General features: G+C 57.2%; 1 protein-coding gene across 7 annotated transcripts in view; it reads right to left on the bottom strand.

Moving 5' to 3' along the window:
- Window positions 1–21050, bottom strand: part of STIM1 (stromal interaction molecule 1) — an 88679-nt gene that overhangs the window by 24381 nt on the left and 43248 nt on the right. For all 7 annotated transcript variants that reach the window (XM_080339030.1, XM_080339026.1, XM_080339028.1 and 4 more), the window contains 3 exons: window positions 18650–18761; window positions 16804–16919; window positions 5632–5809 (listed from right to left, as the gene is read on the bottom strand). In XM_080339030.1, the coding sequence (XP_080195156.1) occupies window positions 5632–5809; window positions 16804–16919; window positions 18650–18761 (406 nt within the window). The remainder of the gene's footprint in view (window positions 1–5631; window positions 5810–16803; window positions 16920–18649; window positions 18762–21050) is intronic.

Here is a 21050-nt window from a genome sequence, read left to right as displayed (position 1 = left end):
TCTACAGCCGTGCTGAATAAAGCTACAGCTAAATGGAAAGTTAAATGCACTCACAAGGTGTCGGTGTCTACATCTCATTATTTGCAGTCTCAGAGACAGCAAAAATAACTCAATCAGTGCTGTGCCAGGAACTGGTTTCTTGGCCAACAACGTTCCTTCAGCACACAAGGAACAGGTTCACCCTGAAGTGCTCACAGTTGTGGAGGACACGAGGCTTTGTATCCGGATCCAGCACAGTTTTCGGGCCGTGTGAGCACAAGTTTGGCTGCTAAATCTTTCCTGGCACTCTGGAGTCACTGTTGCTCTCCCCATTTTCTTTAGGTCGACATACAGCTCGTGGCAATGCTGCACGGGTCTAAAATCCCTTTACAGGAAGCACTCTGGGGTGTCATGAGCGACGATTTCCTAAAGGAAATCTTGGTGGCCTAAAGTAAGCCCCAAATTAACCAGAATTTTCAGTGTTTCCATGAAAATTAAGACCTTTGTCCTGTGCATCAAGACCTGAGCTCCTCCACACAAGGCCTGAAGAAGCCCCAAAAGAGTGGGGCAAGATCTGCCCCCTTAATTTCATTTATTAAATACTCAGTACTTGTTTTCTTCGTTTGCCGAAGCACACCAGGATTGCCTTTGGTAAGCCCCAAATTAATTGGAATTCGCAGTGTTTCTACAAAAACCAAGACCTTTTCCTTTAAGGAGTGAAGGGTAAGATGTGCCCCAGCGGGTACGAACACCCCAACGCGACGTCTCCCCGTTCCGCTCCAAAAGTGTTCAAACAGGCTTATCCTCGCCGGGAAGGGATAACTTTTCCTCAATTCAGGATGAAATTGCTGGGAATTCCATCTGGCAATAACAATTTAACAGGTTCACATGAAAAATTGGGCATTTTCTTTGAAACGATGGCAACGATCAAACCCTGGCCCCAACTTCTGCAGAACGCGGCACATCCATCTCTGCACAGTTTCTAGTCCAGATGTGCTGGGTTTCCAGGACACGGATTTCAGCGCCTGGAGTGAACACGACGAAGTGTCACGGCTGTTGGGAACCAGGTGCTTCTATCCAACTGTCCTGCCTTGGCAACACCAGCTTCTCTTCCCAACGCTCCGTTCTGGCCGTCACCAACCGTGCCGCGCTGGCCGCACGCCGGCTCGCTCCTTGGCAAAGGCTCGCTTGCCATCACAGAATGGAATCACAGCACGGACTGGGTTGGAAAAGCCCTCAGAGCTCATCCAGTCCAACCCTTGGTCCAACTCCAGTCCATTGACCAGATCATGGCACTAAGTGCCATGGCCAATCTCAGTTTAAAACCCTCCAGGCCGGTGAGTCCAGCACCTCCCTGGGCAGCCATTCCAATGCCTGACCACTCTCTGCACAGAATTGCTTCCTAATCTCCAGCCTAAATTGAAGTTTAAGCCCCCTTGTCCTATTGCTGATGCCTGGGAGAAGAGCCCAATCCCCCCCTGGCTAGAACTGCCCTTCAGGTAGTTCTAGAGAGTGCTGAGCTCAGCTCTGAGCCTCCTCTTCTCCAGACTGAACAAGCCCAGCTCCCTCAGCCTCTCCCCATGGGGCTTGTGCTCAAGTCCCTTCCCCAGTCTTGTTGCTCTTCTCTGGACCCTCCAGCACTTCAATCTCTTTCCTGAGCTGAGGGGCCCAGAACTGAACACAACACTCCAGGTGTGGCCTCCCCAGTGCAGAGCACAGGGGAAGGGTCACTGCCCTTGTCCTGCTCACCACGCTGGTTTGGATACAGGACAGGACACCATTGGCCTTCTTGGCCACCTGGGCACACTGTTGGCTCATGTTGAGCTTCCTGTCCATTAGTCCCCCAGTCCCTTTCTGCCTGATTGCTCTTTCTCATCTTCACCCTCTCGGTACACACTTGAGGATTTGCTAGTTAGGAAACAGTAAAAAACCTTTGCTTGAATCACGTTATTAGTTTGTGTTTAGCACTTGGACCCCCACGTGTTCACTCTCCTTGTCTCACACTCATCCACATGGTTTTAGGTTGGTGTTTACAGCTCTCTGGAGAAACTCCCGCTCGCTCTTTCCCGGTTTCCAGAGGCTCTTGCCAGGACATTCCAAGTGGTGGGATAAACCCACGCTCCCTGCCCTGCGTATCATTCCATACGAGGCCCGACGAACCCCAAACTGCCAAATATCTCTGTTTACAGGAGAAATTCCCCTCCACTGAGCCACAGAGCGGGAAGGAATTGACCCTGAAGATAATTCCCAAGGGCACGCTCATATTGCGTTATCAGTTTTCTCCCGAGAGCAGAGCCCGTATTTCCTGACGTTGGTGACAGATGAAGCCGCATTTTGGCTGCGCGTTCCCGTTCACACCCCGGTGACTCGGCCACTCTGGGTCCACATCCACTGAGCTCCACGAGGCAACAAAGTCCCTTAGAGCTGCGCTTGTGACAGGGCAAGAAACCCGGACCCATCTGGGAGCTTCACGGGTCAGGAGCAGATCCTCAATACAACTGCAGATCATCAATACAACCTGCAGATCATCAATACAACCAGCAGATCACCAATACAACCTGCAGATCACCAATACAACCTGCAGACCATCAATAAAACCAGCAGATCATCAATACAACCTGCAGATCTTCAATAAAACCTGCAGATCACCAATACAGCCAGCAAATCTTCAATACAACCTGCAGATCCTCAATACAACCAGCAGATCTTCAATACAACCTTCAGATCACCAATACAACCTGCAGATCCTCAATACAACCTGCAGATCATCAATACAACCAGCAGATCTTCAATATAACCAGCAGATCACCAATACAACCTGCAGATCCTCAATACAACCAGCAGATCTTCAATACAACCAGCAGATCTTCAATACAACCTTCAGATCACCAATACAACCTGCAGATCTTCAATACAACCTGCAGATCTTCAATACAACCTGCAGATCACCAATACAACCTACAGATCTTCAATACAACCTGCAGTTCACCAATATAACCAGTAGATCTTCAATACAACCTGCAGATCACCAATACAACCTGCAGATCCTCAATACAACCTGCAGATCCTCAATACAACCTGCAGATCATCAATACAACCTGCAGATCACCAATACAACCTGCAGATCTTCAATACAACCTGCAGATCCTCAATACAACCTGCAGATCTTCAATACAACCTGCAGTTCATCAATATAACCAGTAGATCTTCAATACAACCTGCACATCATGAATACAACCTGCAGATTGTCCATACAACCAGGAGATCTTCCATACAAACAGTAGATCATCAACCTTCAATTATCAGCAGGCTGTATCAAGTCATGAACTTTTTCCTCTCGATGGGTCATCTAATGGACTGGCAAGGGTGACTGTTGGAGGCCGTTCTCAACAGGTGTTCTGAAGATGAACAAAAATGGCTTTTCGTATCCATCTTCCCTTCTCTGCTCCCCAAGAGCGTTTCAGCTGTTCACCAAACGGCAGCCGGGAGGCAACGGGACGGACACCACGCTCCTTCCCAAGGGCCGCTCAGCGCTGGCTTCGACGGGCCAGGCCCGCAGGTCACCGCCAGCCCAGAGAAGTCACAGAACCACAGAGTGTCCTGAGCTGGAGGGACCCACAGATCATGGAGTCCAACTGCTGTCCCCGCACAGGACACCCCGCAGGTCACCCCGTGTGTCTGAGGACGGTGTTCAGTCTCTTGTTGAACACGGTCAGGTTGGGCCGTGACACCTCCCTGGGAGCCTGTTCAGTGTCCAGCACCTCTGGGGAAGAACCTTTTCCTCATGTCCCACTGCCCCCTGGCACATCTGCTGCCGCTCCCTGGGCTCCAGCAGAACGAGCTCATGGGAAGGGCTGTTGGGAGCTCTGGCCGTGTCTCCGGTGGCCGAGGAGCAGGGCTGGGCCTTGCTGGGGCGCAGGGATGCAGCAGCGAGGGCACATTCACTCCTCCGGAGGAGAATGAGATCAAACCTGAGCCAAGAGGCCCCACGAGCGCCAGGAATTCACCTCCCGGTCCCGCAGCTCCAGCTCAGCGTCCTCCGCAGAGGACACGCTGCTCCGGGTTAAGACCAGAGCTTAGTACCCGGGGTTTTGTGTTTCTCCCCACCTGGCTTTGGAGCATTCGTGGAACGTCACAGACACATCCACTTGTTTACGTGGCTCTGCCCTCAGCAGCACAGCCCAAGGTCGTTTCCCCAGCCGGCGTCAGGACCTCTGGTGTCACCTGCTCCTCGGTGACACCGGCAGAGGCTCCCGGACACTGCGGAGGAACCCCCATGTCCTTCTGGCTGTAGAACAAAACCCAACCATTTTCTTTGGGGTATTTCCAGCCTGTAACGTGAAATTCCCCGAAGCTCTCTGAAAGCAGCTGTGGCCCCGAGCCGGCCAGAGGGGAAACGTGATTACCTCCATCTCTATGCCAACAAGAAAGCAGGTCACACAGCCGCACCGCTGCCAGGGCGCGCACCCATTTGGCACCGTCACCCCGGGACTCTCACAAGCGCCCGGGCTCCACGCACACACCGACCGAGGCTTTCGAGCAACGCTCGAGTCCCTGAGGGCAGGAAACCAGCCGCGGCCTCGCGGGTACGTCCTGTGACCCCCACGGCACAAACCTCCGCGCAGATCGGCGTCCTCGGGATGCCGGCGCTGGCACAGGTCGCCGGTCGCCACCCGAGAGCGGTGACACCCGTACCCAGGCCTGGGCTCCGCTGCTGGAAAAGCCGCGGGGATGCGGCAAAATTAAGGTTTATCCCCTAAAATTGCACTTAAAACTGATGAAAAATAGCCACAGTCCAAGACCACTGCGCTCTGTTATTTGCTAGATCTCCTCTTAAAAACTCTTCTTGCCAAAAACCCCGCTGAGTTTGTGACCAGCGGCCTCAAGCGCTCTTTGCTCTCCCCAGTGACTCTCGCGCGGCTCGTTCGTTGCGCTGGAACCATCACAAGCCGTTCTGCGAGCAGAGGTCGCGTTCCCGAGCCGCAGGATTCCGCCCAAGTCCAACCGCTCACAGGAATTACTCCTACCGCGGTGGTTTTGTTCCTCCCAGGATTTCGGGGCCCCGTGCGGGCTGGGCGGCACGGGCCGTCACACGTGGCCGGAGCTCCAGCGGGCTGCGATTCCTCTGGTGGTTTGCGCTGTCTCAACGTGCTTTTTCCCCATCAAAAGCCGGAGGGAAATGAACTGATCAGCCCGGACAACAAATGCTGCGCGAGCTGGATCGCCTCATTCCTTCAGAGCCTCTTCTGCCCCTCAGGGCACCAGATTTTTGTCACTTCGGGAGGTTGGGATCCCAATACGCTTTCAGTGTGAGAAACCACTGTCCGTTTCACTGCTCTGATATAATTACATGCGGTAAATCCATAGGAAGCACCTATAGGAACAAGCCAATGCACTGGGAAGGAGGAGCGAGTGCAGAAGGAGCAATCCCAGCGCTTGTGCTCAGCGGGATGTTTTGCTGCTCGAGGCAGCGAAGCTCTGACGCCAACAGCGGCTCCTGAACAGAGCCAGGGCCTCCCCAAAACGCAGAAACTCTATTTTAGAGCCAGCAATGACAAGCAGAGCGGAACTGGGAAAAGGAAACTCTTCCCTGAAGGGTAAACGAAGGGGAGCGTTGCGGAAGGAGCGAGGCTGGACGGGAAGCGAACGCACCTCTCCTGAAGGTCGTGCAGCGACTGCTCCGCGCGGTGCAGCCCCTCCAGGTCCTTCATCATCTTCTTCATGTGCTCCTTGGAGTAGCGGTTCTGGATGTAGGCGAACCAGCAGCCGCCCACGCCGATGACGATGGACACCACCAGCATGAAGTCCTTCAGGTGGTTGTGCCGCGTCACTGCAAGAGAGGAGACGGTGCTGAGCGGGGACAAGGGGACCAAAGGGGACCAGAGACAGCGCTGAGCCGGGACATAGGGACCAAAGGGGACCAGAGACAGCGCTGAGCGGGGACATGGGGACCCGGCTAGGGGGGTAGAGGGGACCAGAGAGAGCGCTGAGCGGGGACATGGGGACCTGGCCAGGGGGGCAGAGGGGACCAGAGACAGTGCTGAGTGGGGACATGGAGACCAAAGGGGACCAGAGACAGTGCTGAGTGGGGACACGGGGACCAAAGGGGACCAGAGACAGCGCTGAGCGGGGACACGAGGACCAAAGGGGACCAGAGACAGCGCTGAGTGGGGACACGGGGACCAAACCAAAGGGGACCAGAGACAGCGCTGAGCGGGGACATGGGGACCAAAGGGGACCAGAGATAGCGCTGAGCGGGGACATGGGGACCTGGCCAGGGGGGCAGAGGGGACCAGAGAGAGCGCTGAGCGGGGACACAGAGACCAAAGGGGACCAGAGACACATCTGAGTGGGGACACGGGGACCCGGACAGTGGGGCAGAGAGGACCAGAGACAGTGCTGAGTGGGGACATGGGGACCTGGCCAGGGGGGCAGAGGGGACCAGAGACAGCGCTGAGCGGGGACACGGGACCACAGACAGCGCTGAGTGAGGACACAGGGACCCGGCCAGGAAGGGACGCGGGGGGCAGAGGGGACGGGGCCCTGGGGTCACCAAGGGCTGCATCGATGGTTAAGGGAGGAAAAACAAAAAGGAGGCTTGATGATGTTTACCCAGTTTGAAGGGGAAGAAAGACATGAAAAATGAAAAAGAAGGAGGAGGAGGAGGAAGAAAGGAAAAAAGGAGGAAAAAAGAAAAACGGAAAGAAGAGAAAGAAGAATGAAGAAGAAAGGAAAAAGGAAAAAAGGAGAAAGGAGAAGAAAGAAGAAGGAAGAAGAAAAAAGGAAAAACCACCCCAAACAAATAATTAAACTTATAGATAAATAATTAAAAAGCAAACGAAATTCCACATCCTAACAGACACACTCAGGCTGCACCACGTGCCTTGGGAGCCCCCAGAGCCCGGCAGAGCTGCTGAGCAGATAACGCTGGACACCAGAGCCAAGAGTCACTGTCACCAACACGGAGGTGACCAGGGACCGGGCAGGTCAAGCACTGCACGGTTACACTGTGAAACTGCCCCGCACAAGTGTGGGGGAAAGGGAGCTGGGGGTGCTGGGGACAGCAGGGTGACCATGAGCCAGCACTGGGCCCTTGTGGCCAGGAAGCCAATGGGACCTGGGGTGGGTGAGAAGGGGGTGGTCAGTAGGTCAGAGAGGTTCTCCTGCCCCTCTGCTCTGCCCTGGGGAGACCACACCTGGAATCTTGTGTCCAGCTGTGGCCCCTCAGTTCCAGCAGGACAGGGAACTGCTGCAGAGAGTCCAGCGCAGCCACCAAGATGCTGCAGGGAGTGGAGCATCTCCCGTGTGAGGAAAGGCTGAGGGAGCTGGGGCTCTGGAGCTGGACAAGAGGACACTGAGGGGGGACTCATTGCTGGGGATCAATATGGAAAGGGGCAGTGTCAGGAGGATGGAGCCAGGCTCTGCTGGTGACAACCAGGGACAGGACAAGGGGCAATGGGTGCAAACTGGAACACAGGAGGTTCCACTTGAATCTGAGAAGCAACTTGTTTGGGGTGAGGGTGTCAGAGCCTGGCCCAGGCTGCCCAGGGGGTTGTGGAGTCTCCTTCTGTGCAGACATTCCAACCCACCTGGACACCTTCCTGTGTAACCTCATCTGGGTGTTCCTGCTCCATGGGGGGATTGCACTGGATGAGCTTTCCAGGGCCCTTCCAACTCCCCCTGCGGGGCCAGAGGGACAAGTCCTCTCTCTGGAGGTGCAGCAGATGCCCCAGCACCACCTGCCCGTATCCTCACGAACACGCTGTGTGATCATCACCTGAGGCAGCGCAGAATAGCTCCATCATTCTTGGAGAACATTCACCCGTGAGTTCAACGCTAAAGATCTAAACAAGATTAATATCGGCCCCGCTCCCCATCCCGGGCGGATTATCACAACATCCTCTTCCTAGCGAGCAGATCCTGGCCCGTTGCTGCCAATACACGATTCCAAATCCCTTTATTTGGCATTTCGAGAGGACTGCTGGGCTGGCTTGTGCAGATGGTTTATTGTGCACCCACACCCGGCTCTCACAGCTTTTCTGTGTCACAACTGCTGCTCCCGCTGTGTCCCCAACGCACAGAGCCCTTCGCTACAGCAATGGTGAGCACAGGAATTCAGGTGTTCACTGCTGGGAAGAAACGTCTCATAACAAAAGCTGAATCACAGAATCCCAGAGTGTCAGGGGTTGGAGGGCCCTTGGAAAGCTCATCCAGTGCAACCCCCCCATGGAGCAGGAACACCCAGATGAGGTTACACAGGAAGGTGTCCAGGCGGGTTGGAATGTCTGCACAGAAGGAGACTCCACAACCCCCTGGGCAGCCTGGGCCAGGCTCTGACACCCTCACCACAACAAGTTTCTCCTCAAATTTAAGTGGAACCTCCTGTGTTCCAGTTTGCACCCATTGCCCCTTGTCCTGTCCCTGGTTGTCACCAGCAGAGCCTGGCTCCGTCCTCCTGACACTGCCCCTTTCCATATTGATCCCCAGCAATGAGTCACCCCTCAGTGTCCTCTTGTCCAGCTCCAGAGCCCCAGCTCCCTCAGCCTTTCCTCACACGGGAGATGCTCCACTCCCTGCAGCATCTTGGTGGCTGCGCTGGACTCTCTGCAGCAGTTCCCTGTCCTGCTGGAGCTGAGGGGCCACAGCTGGACACAAGATTCCAGGTGTGGTCTCCCCAGGGCAGAGCAGAGGGGCAGGAGAACGAAAAGCCCGTCTGGCTTTCTCTGCAGCTCTTCTCCCAGCAGACCCGTGGGCTCCAGGGCCATGGCAGGAATCCGGTGGCTTTGAGCAGCGCCGTGTGTCCTCCCACCAACCGCAACCAGTGCCAGCTGCAACACCCTGCTCGCTGCCTCCACATAGCTCAGAGCGGTCAATAAAAACCCAGTTAAGCTGAAACGGAACTGTTCTAACGGCTGGTCCTGAGCTTTCCCTGCTGGGGAGCGCTGGGCTATCGCGGGTTCAGCCGGCGGTGCTGAGCGTGTCGCCTTCAGCGCGGGCAGCACGGTGTTCTGCGCCTCGGGAAGGTCCAGCAATGGGTTCAACTAAAGCAGGGAGACTCAGGGCGGACATGAGGAGAAACTGTTGCCCTGGGGGTGGTGGGAGCCCGGCCCAGGGTGGCCAGAGAGGTGGTGGATGATTCGGAATAGGAGGAGACAAGGACAAGAGAACAAGTTCAGCTCTTACATTTTGCACCAAACTTCACCAAAAAAAAGTCTGGTGTTTGCCACAAGCTACCAATTATTTTTCCACAAATGTAGCTCTCTAGCTATTAGATTACTCAAAAACGAGCAGCATGAAGCACATGGCTACCCAGGACGTGGTGTTTCACGAAGCCCCTTTCACACACACCGTGTTCCACCGCACACGCTGTCGCCCCCGCACACCGAACACCCCCCACACCGAACAGCCCCTCGAGTGCCGAAAGCACTCCCGGAGTCGCACGCAGCTCGGCAAAGGAGCCATTGTGCCTTCAAAGCAGCTGAAAGGGTGTTCCAGTGAAAACCTTGGAGGGTCAGGGGCAGGGGATGTGCAGAGTGAGGTGTTCACTCGTGTGTCGAACAGCGTGCAAGGACGAGTGTGCAGGGACGAGTGTGCAAGGATTAGAGTGCAAGGATGAGTGTGCAAGGATTAGCATGCAAGGACGAGAGTGCAAGGATGAGTGTGCAAAGACAAGTGTGCAAGGATGAGCGTGCAAGGACAGGAGTGCAAGGACGAGAGTGCAAGGACGAGTGCGCAAGGATAAGTGTGCAAGGATGAGTGTGCAAGGATGAGTGTGCAAGGACGAGAGTGCAAACGACAGGAGTGCAAGGACAGGAGTGCAAAGGACAGGAGTGCAAAGGACGAGAGTGCAAGGACGAGAGCGCAAGGACGAGAGCGCAAGGACAGGCGTGCAAGGATGAGTGTGCAAGGACAGGCGTGCAAGGGCAGGGATCCTGAGTGCCCCAGCCACTCCACAGTACCACTGACACAGCCACAGGCTGTGACACGTTCCCCGGGCTCAATCAGCGCCTCGTGTTTCCTCTCCAGAGCCAACACACCCGGCAGAACGTGCTCAGACGCAGTTCCTGCGCGTGCTGCACAGCCCGGGAGACGCGGGGGCAGCGAGCGCTGCTCCCACGCGTGAGCGGGTCCGTGTGCCGCCTGTTCCCAGCCCGGCAGAGCCAACCCCACATTCTCCTCCCGACACCATGTGCGGTACCAAGGAACAAGCGCCAGGAGCAGAGGAAACGGCCTCAAGTTGCGCCAGGGGAGGTTGAGGTTGGATGTGGGAACAATTTCTTCCCCAAAGGGCTGTGGGGCATTGGAACAGGCTGCCCAGGGCAGAGCTGGAGTCACCAGCCCTGGAGGGTCGGGCAGTTCTCAGTGACATGGCTTAGTGCTTGATTTAGGTTATGGTTGGAGTTGATCTTAAGGGTCGTGCCCACCCGAAGCGGCTCCACGACTGCGCTGCTGAGTGCAAGCGCTGCCGGGAGCAGGCGTCGCAGGACACGTCGCCGTCCTGGGGCACCAGCAGCTTCCGAGGCGGGGAGCTGGGAGACGCTGCTCAGTGGGACAGGACACAACCCCTTTCTGGGACAGAACTGTGCCTTTGGTCCTACTGATGCTGTCAAAAAAGCTACAGTATTTCATGGGGGAAAACAACCTGAATCTGAATAGCGAGTCCGAGGCCTAAATACAGGCCCTGCTAAAACAAAACTCAGTTTAAACTGACTCCAGCCCTACACAAACAGCTCACAGAGAACAAGTCAGTTTGTCTGGATCTAAATAATTATGGCACTAGAAGTTCAAACGGATCCCGTATTGCCAAGGCAACGCGAGATAATCCTCGTGCTCTCCGTTCCTGCTGCCGCGCGACCCGCTGCGCCAGAGCTGGCTGTAAGCAAAAGGATTCCGGAGTGCTGGTTTTACGCCCCAGCTCGGGTTTATGGCCCAGTTCAGCGCTGTTTAACCCACCGTCCATCTCAGCACAGCCCGACCTGCGAAACTCACCCCTTGGCACCTCACACTGGGAAAGCTGCGGGAAAAAACAACGTACACCAAGGAAAAGCCATTTCTAGACCTATTTTCCTTCTATTTTTAGGGGAAAGAAGGAAGAAGGGACATAATCCAGACCTGACCTGGGTGAGATGTCCCTGCTCACAGCGGGGGTGGCACTGGGAAGGCCCCTCCAACCCAAACGATTCTATGACTCTATGATATGATTCTACCCAGGCCAGCAGTGGTGACACAGGATTAATGCCACGTCGGGTCCGCAGCGCTGCCATGTTCTGTTTAAAGAAGGTAAAAAGCTGTAGAATAGTAAAACTCAACAGCAGCCTCAGGTGGCGCGAGCGAAATGGTCCGACCGAGAGGCACAAATTTAAAGCTGCAGTTTTTAAAACGTTTCACAAAGTTTTACTTGGGGAACAGAAGCAGGATGGGTTAAGATGCTGGAGGGAGTGGAGCATCTCCCGGGTGAGGAAAGGCTGAGGGAGCTGGGGCTCTGGAGCTGGACAAGAGGACACTGAGGGGGGACTCATTGCTGGGGATCAATATGGAAAGGGGCAGTGTCAGGAGGATGGAGCCAGGCTCTGCTGGTGACAACCAGGGACAGGACAAGGGGCAATGGGTGCAAACTGGAACACAAAAGGTTCCACTTAGAGATGAGAAGCAACTTGTTGGGGTGAGGGTGTCAGAGCCTGGCCCAGGCTGCCCAGGGGGTTGTGGAGTCTCCTTCTGTGCAGACATTCCAACCCGCCTGGACACCTTCCTGTGTAACCTCAGCTGGGTGTTCCTGCTCCATGGGGGGATTGCGCTGGGTGAGCTTTCCAGGGCCCTCCAACCCCTGACACTCTGGGATCTGTGAGCAGCAGTTTTACAGCAGCGTTGCTCACATAAAATACTCGGTAGCTTCTATACCGGCTGTTTACACACACGTTGTGACATCAGAAACCACACACGTGAGGTTACACCAAAATTCTCCATTCCTAAAGCACCCCAAGGCAGCTGAGCCAGCACGTCTCCCTGGCGCCGCTGCAATCTGCATTGGCTTCCTCACGCTCTCCTGCTTTCCCAGCAGAGCCACGAGCTAATCACGTAAAGCCATTTTATAAAGTGCTGCATTTCACCCCGCAGGAGCCGTCGGGTCCCTCTGTTGTCCCTCCCTGCGCTGTCGGGTTCAGAGCCATCCCTCCTCCAGGAAAACCAAACCTACCGCCCCGGCTTATTGACCACGTGCTGCTGAAGAAAACAATATGAAAATGATATGATAACACTAACAATATGAAAATGATACGGTAACGTTAACAATATGAAAACACTAACGATACGATAACGTTAACAATATGAAAACGCTAATGATACGATAACACTAACAATATGAAAACACTAACGATCCAATAGTGCTAACAGAGTCTATTAACGGGACGGAGCTGCCTTTCCCTCTGTAATCCAAACACCATCCAGTTAGCTGTAAATATTTGAAGTGGATGGCAAACCCCGCAGCGATAAATTCATCTGGTATTTGGTTAAGACATTCTATTGCTTTAAACAAATAGTGATTCAACTGACCTCAAAGTACTTGTCAAACAGGCTGCTGATCTCCCAAAGGGAGACAGGGCAGCTGTACCGGGAGCTGCAGCAAGGGAGCAAATAACTGACGGGTTTTGGGAGCGTTTCGGGAGCCACGTCGGAGTCTGTGCCGCACAAACCCGGGAAACACCACAGCTCAGTCTCCTGTTCACCAAAACCACCGCTTACCCACCCTGGGCAGCCTGGGCCCGGCTCCGGCACCTCCCAGCACACACGGTTCCGCTCATGTTCACATGGAGCCTCCTGTGTTTCAGTCTGTGCCCGTTGCCCCTCACCCTGGCGCTGGGCACCACTGAGCAGAGTCTGGTCCATCCTCTGACACCCACCCTGACATATTGATCATTGATCACATCCCTCTCAGCTTCTCTTCTCCAGCTCAGCAGCCCCAGCTCTCTCAGTGTCTCCTCACACAAAGATGCTCCAGACCCCTCAGCATCTCCGTGTCCCTCCCTGGACTCTGCAGTGACTCCTTGTCCTTACACTGGGAGCCCAGCACTGGTGAAGAAATGGCTGCAGGAGCGGTTGTGGGGTCCCTGATGTGATCAGAGCCGCTCGGGCAGGGGCTGGACCCGGGGAGCTCCGGACGCCCCTCTGAGCCGCGCTGCTCCACGTGCTGCTGGGATGCCATTAGCAGTTTAACTGATGCCTGTGTTGTGCCTTGCTCTGGGGGTGACTCCTCGTCCTTCTTGAACTGGGGAGCCCAGAACTGGGCCCAGTTCTGCGCGTGGGGCCTCACAGGGATGGATGAACCTCCCATTTTAACGCTTTTATACCTGTAGCGAATAGGAAACAGCTTCAAGAGAGAAGAAGAACCCTTGAGAGACAGGGGTTACTCCTGTGTGCATGGCGAGGGCAGGAGCTCAGCTGAGCATCGGAACCAGAGCGGGTGCGACACCACTGACCCATGGCTGGGCCGGCGGCCGAGCAGCTCCCGGCACCGGCAGCGCTGCTGGGCACCGCCGTTCCGCCAGCCGTTCCTTAGGAAACAGCTTTAGATAACCAGCTTGGCACCCTGTGACTGGGGACAACCCCGCTCGCTTCACCATAGAACAGCACACGCTGCCTGCGGCTGTTTGGAAACTCGGGGTGACTTCTCCCCCAGAAATGAACCCGCAGTGGAAGCGCCTTCCGCCGGCCGAGCGCCGGGTGGCCGCAGAGGGAAGGGGAAAGCCCAAAAATCTGAATCTCTGCATTAGATCCGTGGTGTGCGTGTGCTTAAAGACACACGTAAAGCAGAGGCAGCGGTACCGTGGACGGCGTGAAGCCCGCTGCCCGCAGCCAAGGCGCGGGAGGCCGCGCTCTGCACCCTGACTGTCGCGTTTGCACCCTGCGACCAAAGCGCATTCATCGCAAACCTCCCACAGGTGGGATGGAGACACGGAAAAGGGAAAGAGGAGCAGGGGGCGAGGGCGCAAACCGTGTACAGGCCACGCAGTTGGCCTGGAAAATCCCTCTCGTCTGCGCGGCGCCGAGCGGGAACGGGACCTGATCGGGCGGGTTCTGTTCACGGCCCGTGAGAAAGACGTGAGTAAGAGACACGAGTAACTGTGATGAGCCGTCAGACGGGAGCCAGGCGGAACCAACGCGCAACAGCACCCCGAGATAACATCAGGGCTTTGAGATGGCGCCCGCAGACGCTGTGATCAAAGGGACCCGATCCTCCCGAATGCCTGCAAGCCGGAGCGGTGCTTCCCTCGGCTGGAGCCGCATGAGCCGCAGCCTGTCTCACACACAACCCCGGGGCCCCAGGGATCCCCAGGTCACCCTGACATGGCCCCAGGGATCCCCCCAGGTCACCCTGACATGGCCCCGGGTCCCTGACACGGCCCCAGGTCCCCAGGGGTCCCCAGGGACTCCCAGGTCCCACTGACACGGCCCCAGGTCCCACTGACACGGCCCCAGGTCCCACTGACACGGCCCCAGGGCCCCCGGGATCCCCAGGTCCCCCAACCAAGCCACTGAAGCAGCTGCAGACTCCACCGTGTGCTCAGGTAGGAGGACAGATGGACAGTGTCATCCTATGGACACTGAGATCCCAGCAGGACACAGGGACAGCGTCACCCTACAGACAATGAGATCCCAGCAGGACAGACGGACGGTGTCACCCTATGGACACTGAGACCCCATCAGAACAGACGGACGGTGTCACCCTATGGACATTGAGACCCCAGCGGGACAGATGGGCAATGTCACCCTACAGAAACTGAGACCCCAACAGGACAGATGGACAGTGTCACCTTATGGACACTGAGACCCCAGTGGGACAGACGGACAGCGTCACCCTATGGACACTGAGATCCCAGCAGGACAGATGGACGGTGTCACCCTATGGACACTGAGACCCCAGCGGGACAGACGGACAGTGTCAACCTATGACACTGAGACCCCAGCGGTACAGATGGACAGTGTCACCCTACGGACGCTGAGACCCCAGTGGGACAGACAGGCAGTGTCACCCTACAGACACTGAGACCCCAGCAAGACAGACAGACGGTGTCACCCTATGACACTGAGACCCCAGCAAGACAGATGGAAGGTGTCACTCTATGGAGACTGAGACCCCAGTGGGACAGATGGACAGTGTCACCCTACGGACACTGAGATCCCAGTAGGACAGATGGACGGTGTCACCCGATGGACACTGAGATCCCAGTAGGACAGATGGACGGTGTCACCCTATGGACACTGAGACCCCAGTGGGACAGATGGACAGTGTCACCCTGTGACACTGAGATCCCCAGCAGGACAGACGGACGGTGTCACCCTGTGACACTGAGACCCCAGTGGGACAGATGGACAGTGTCAGCCTATGGACACTGAGACCCCAGCGGGACAGACGGACAGTGTCACCCTACGGACACTGAGACTCCAGCAGGACAGATGGACGGTGTCACCCTACGGACACTAAGATCCCAGCAGGACAGACGGACGGTGTCACCCTATGGAGACTGAGACCCCAGCAAGACACATGGAAGGTGTCACCCTATGGACACTGAGACTCCAGCGAGACAGATGGACAGTGTCACCCTACAGACACCTAGACCCCAGCGGGACAGACGGACAGTGTCACCCTATGGACACTGAGACCCCAGCGGGACAGATGGACAGTGTCACCCTACGGACACTGAGACCCCAGCAGGACAGATGGACGGTGTCACCCTACGGACACTGAGACCCCAGCAAGACACACGGAAGGTGTCACCCTACGGACACTGAGACCCCAGCGGGACAGATGGACAGTGTCACTCTACAGACACCTAGACCCCAGCGGGACAGATGGACAGTGTCACCCTACGGACACTGAGATCCCAGTGGGACAGATGGACAGTGTCACCCTATGGACACTGAGACCCCAGCGGAACAGATGGACAGTGTCACCCTATGGACACTGAGACCCCAGCGGGACAGATGGGAGGTGTCACCCTATGGAGACTGAGACCCCAGCAGGACAGACGGACGGTGTCACCCTATGACACTGAGATCCCAGCAGGACAGACGGACGGTGTCACCCTATGACACTGAGATCCCAGCAGGACAGACGGACGGTGTCACCCTATGACACTGAGACCCCAGCAGGACAGACGGACAGTGTCACCCGATGGACACTGAGTCCCCAGCAGAACGGACGGACGGTGTCACCCTATGGACACTGAGACCCCAGTGGGACAGACTGGCAGTGTCACCCTACAGACACCTAGACCCCAGCAGGACAGACGGATGGTGTGACCCTACGGACACTAAGATCCCAGCAGGACAGACGGACGGTGTCACCCTATGGAGACTGAGACCCCAGCAAGACACATGGAAGGTGTCACCCTATGGACACTGAGTCCCCAGCGGGACAGATGGACAGTGTCACCCTATGGACACTGAGATCCCAGCAGGACAGATGGACAGTGTCACCCTATGGACACTGAGTCCCCAGCAGTGTCACCCTATGGACACTGAGTCCCCAGCGGGACAGATGGACAGTGTCACCCTATGGACACTGAGACTCCAGCGGGACAGATGGACACTGTCACCCTATGGACGCTGAGTCCCCAGCGGGTCCCCAGCCCTTCCAGGAACAGCCAGAGATGGCAACGCGATGCCCATGGGGATAAATCCCAAAGGCAACGAGCTCCGCTCTCAGGGGAGCGACCTCGGGGCCGACTGTGCCGGGAGAGGCTGCGCAGGGACGCCGGTTCCCCCGGGGCCCGTTTGGACACGGCCGCTGCTGTGAATGGCCAAGGGACCCGTGACGTTGGCACTTACAGAGCGGGGGCCCGAACAGCACCGTGTCCAGCGCCTTCAGCTGCAGCTTCTGCCGGTGGCTCCGGTCCGTCATCTTCAGAACGCTGCCCATCATGGTGGCGTTGTTCACCGCCAGCCTGGAAGACACAGCGGTACACGAATAAAACGGTGTGGCCATATCCATGTGGATTAATAACTGACCCAACACAGGGGGAAACGCAACGAGCGGGACCTGAGCGCTGCCTGCTCGAGCTACCAGGGCAGAGGAGGTCACGGCTGCTCCGGGACATCTCGGGAGCTCAGCAGCGGCGCCTTTGGCTTTATTGGAGAGAGACGGAAAATCCAAGGCCAGGCCTGTTCATTAATCCTGCCTGAAAACAACCTAATGGAGTCAATCTGAATAGTGAGTCCGAGCTCTAAATACAGGCCTTGCTAAAATAAAACCCAGTTTAAACCAACTCAAGCCCTACACAAACAGCTCACAGAGAACACGTCGGTTTGTTTGGATCTAAATAATTAGGGCATTAGAAGCCCAAACGGATCCCGTATCGTCAAGGCAACGCGAGATAATCCTGCTCTCCGCTGCGCCAGAGCCGGGTGTAGGGCGGCCGAAGCCGAGTGTACAGAGCAAGGACAATACAACCTGGGGGTGCAGCCCCTCATCTCGCCCCAGCAGATACACCCCCACTCACAGCTAACCCCTCCCTGCAGGGACCCAGGCCAAGCTGAAGCCTCCAAACACGGGTTAGACCCGGCTTAGTGCTGCCCAGGAACCGCACGCAGTGCCGAGAGCCGCCCAGAGCTGCGGTTCTGCCGGGACAGAGCCCGGGGGATGGGGACGAGGCGGTGACACCCACCTGGGCATGGGGGGCAGTGACACCCACCTGGGCATGGGGGGCAGTGACACCCACCTGGGCATGGCAGGGTGGTGACACCCACCTGGGCATGGGGGGGCGGTGACACCCACCTGGGCATGGGGGGGTGGTGACACCCACCTGGGCATGGCGGGGCAGTGACACCCACCTGGGCATGGCGGGACGGTGACGCCCACCTGGGCATGGCGGTGACACCCACCTGGGCATGGCGGTGACACCCACCTGGGCATGGGGGGGCGGTCACACCCACCCGGGCATGGCAGTGACACCCACCTGGGTGTGGTGGTGACACCCATCTGGGCATGGGCAGCAGTGACACCCACCTGGGCATGGGGGGGCGGTGACACCCACCTGGGCATGGCGGTGACACCCAGCTGGGTGTGGCGGGGTGGTGACACCCACCTGAGAGAGGCGGGGCGGTGACACCCACCTGGGCATGGGGGGCAGTGACACCCACCTGGGCATGGGGGGTGGTGACACCCACCTGGGTGTGGCGGGGCAGTGACACCCACCTGGACATTGGGGGCGGTGACATCCACCTGGGCATGGCAGTGACACCCACCTGGACATGGTAGTGACACCCACATGGACAAGGCGGGGCAGTGACACCCACCTGGGCGTGGTGGGGCAGTGACACTCACCTGGGCGTGGCGGGGCAGTGATACCCACCTGGGCATGGGGGGCAGTGACACCCACCTGGGCATGGCGGTGACACCCACTTGGGCATAGTGGGGCAGTGACACCCACCTGGGCATGGCGGGGCGGTGACACCCACCTGGGCATGGCGGGGCGGTGACACCCACTTGGGCATAGTGGGGTGGTGACACCCACCTGGGCATGGCGAGGCAGTTACACCCACCTAGACATGGTGGTGACACCCGCCTGGGCATGGGGGGCAGTGACACCCACCTGGGCATGGCGGGATGGTGACACCCACCTGGGCATGGGGGGCAGTGACACCCACCTGGGCATGGCGGGATGGTGACACCCACCTGGGCATGGCGTGGCCGCTCAGCTGCAGCTTCCTGAAGGTCTCCTCGTACTGCGGCAGCTCCACGTAGGTGATGAGCCACTGCACCACCTCGTCGACCGTCCAGTTGTACACTGCGGGACAGGCAGACAACCAGCAGCACCTTAAGATCTTTGTGAAGCGACCAAAATCATCAAACCAGCGACAAGAGCAGAACTTCAGACACGCCTCATCACCTCCAGCACCGGGAAACCTCTGCACTTAAACACGTTCCTATTGATGAGCACCCTCGGACGGTGCTGGCGGAGGTGACGCTTCACTGGCACCTTTGGTATGTCACAGAGGGCCCGAGGCCGCGGGGAGGGGACACCCGAGGGCTGGCAGCATGTGAAATCACCTCGTTTCGTACCATCGGGGTGACGCTGCTGTCTCCAAACTCCCAACAAAGAGCGTTCATCCCCAGCACACACCCAGAGCCTGAGGTCCTGAGCCTGGGGAACGTATCCGGCATGTATCTGGTGGCACTGGATGGACATGGGGAACAATTTCTTCCCCAAAGGGCTGTGGGGCATTGGAACAGGCTGCCCAGGGCAGTGCTGGAGTCACCAGCCCTGGAGGGGTTGGACAGACGGACACGAGGTTCTCAGGACATGGGGCAGGGTTATGGTTGGACTCAGTGATCTTGAGGGGCTTTTCCAACTCAAATGATTCTCTCCAGCCGCCAGGGCCTGATGGGTGTTCGGCCAGAAGCGTGAGGTGCTGAGCAGCGGCCCCGGCCGCTGCTCAGCACCTCACGCTTCTGGCCGAACACCCATCAGTCCCTTTCTAACAGCCAAGGCAGAAAAGGCGCTGCATGGTGGCTCCTTAAATGTCACCGGTGAGCTGTCCCACAAGCATGAGAAGCAGCTCCCAGCGAGCTCCAGCGAGCTCAACGCCTTCGCCGGGGGATGACGGAGCGGACAGGCCGGGAGCCAAGCTGAGCGGAGGAGAGCGGGACTGGAGATGGTGTCATCCACCGTGAGTCACGGATGCAGGGTGGCAAATAAAAACCAGCAAATCACAGAATCACAGGCGGTTTGGGTTGAGGGACCTTAACGCAGCACCCTTCCAGGGCTTCCACGGGCTGTCCCAGGCTGGGAGAGCTGAGCGGCAGGTATGGCAGGAACAGCAGCGACTGCAGGTTCACCCACCCGTGTCCCTGAGAACCTCATGTCCGTCTGTCCAACCCTCCAGGGATGGCGACTCCACCATTTCCAAGCTCAGGCTCCCAGGAGCCCCTCGATCCGCAGGTCTCGTGTGTAAGGGACAGAGTAGAAGCAGCTCGGTAATTAATGGACCTGGGGAGTGTCACGGGACGTTTCCCTCCGTCCCTTCATGATTTCTACCCTTTCCCAGCCGACATTAAACACTCTCCAGGCTGAGCCGCCTGCAAACAGCCGTCCAGCAGGATAAATGTGGCCTGGATGGGGTTTCTGGAGCAGAAGAGCCAGCGACTCGCCAGTGTCACCCCAGCTGGGACGGTGAGGAGCGGGCTGGGACAGGAGAACCACACAGAATTGGAACAGGGCACGGACCAGGAATGGGCATGGAGCAGGAACACCCAGCTGAGGTTACACAGGAAGGTGTCCAGGCGGGTTGGAATGTCTGCACAGAAGGAGACTCCACAACCCCCTGGGCAGCCTGGGCCAGGCTCTGACACCCTCACCCCAACAAGTTGCTTCTCCTCTTTCAGTGGAACCTGCTGTGTTCCAGTTTGCACCCATTGCCCCTTGTCCTGTCCCTGGTTGTCACCAGCAGAGCCTGGCTCCATCCTCCTGACACTGCCTCTTTCCATATTGATCCCAGGAATGAGTCCCCCCTCAGTGTCCTCTTGTCCAGCTCCAGAGCCCCAGCTCCCTCAGCCTTTCCTCACACGGGAGATGCTCCACTCCCTGCAGCATCTTGGTGGCTGCGCTGGACTCTCTGCAGCAGTTCCCTGTCCTGCTGGAACTGAGGGGCCACAACTGGACACAAGATTCCAGGTGTGGTCTCCCCAGGGCAGAGCAGAGGGGCAGGAGAACCTCTCTGACCTACTGACCACCCCCTTCTAACCCACCCCAGGTCCCATTGGCTTCCTGGCCACAAGGGCCCAGTGCTGGCTCATGGTCACCCTGCTGTCCCCAGGACCCCCAGCTCCCTTTCCCCTACACTGCTCTCCAACAGCTCATTCCCCAACTTACACTGAACCTGGGGTTGTTCCTGCCCAGATTCAAGACTCTACACTTGCCCTTGTTCTATTTCATTACATTTCTCCCCGCCCAGCTCTCCAGCCTGTCCAGGTCTCTGATGGCAGCACAGCTTCCAGTGTCACCACTGCTCCCAGCTTGGTGTCATCAGCAAACTTGCTGACAGTCACTCTATTCCCTCGTCCAAATCACTGATGA

This window comes from Nesoenas mayeri (genome assembly GCF_963082525.1).
Source record: "Nesoenas mayeri genome assembly, chromosome: 1".
In the NCBI taxonomy this organism is placed as follows: Eukaryota; Metazoa; Chordata; class Aves; order Columbiformes; family Columbidae; genus Nesoenas; species Nesoenas mayeri.
This window is presented reverse-complemented; position numbering and strand designations above follow the sequence as displayed.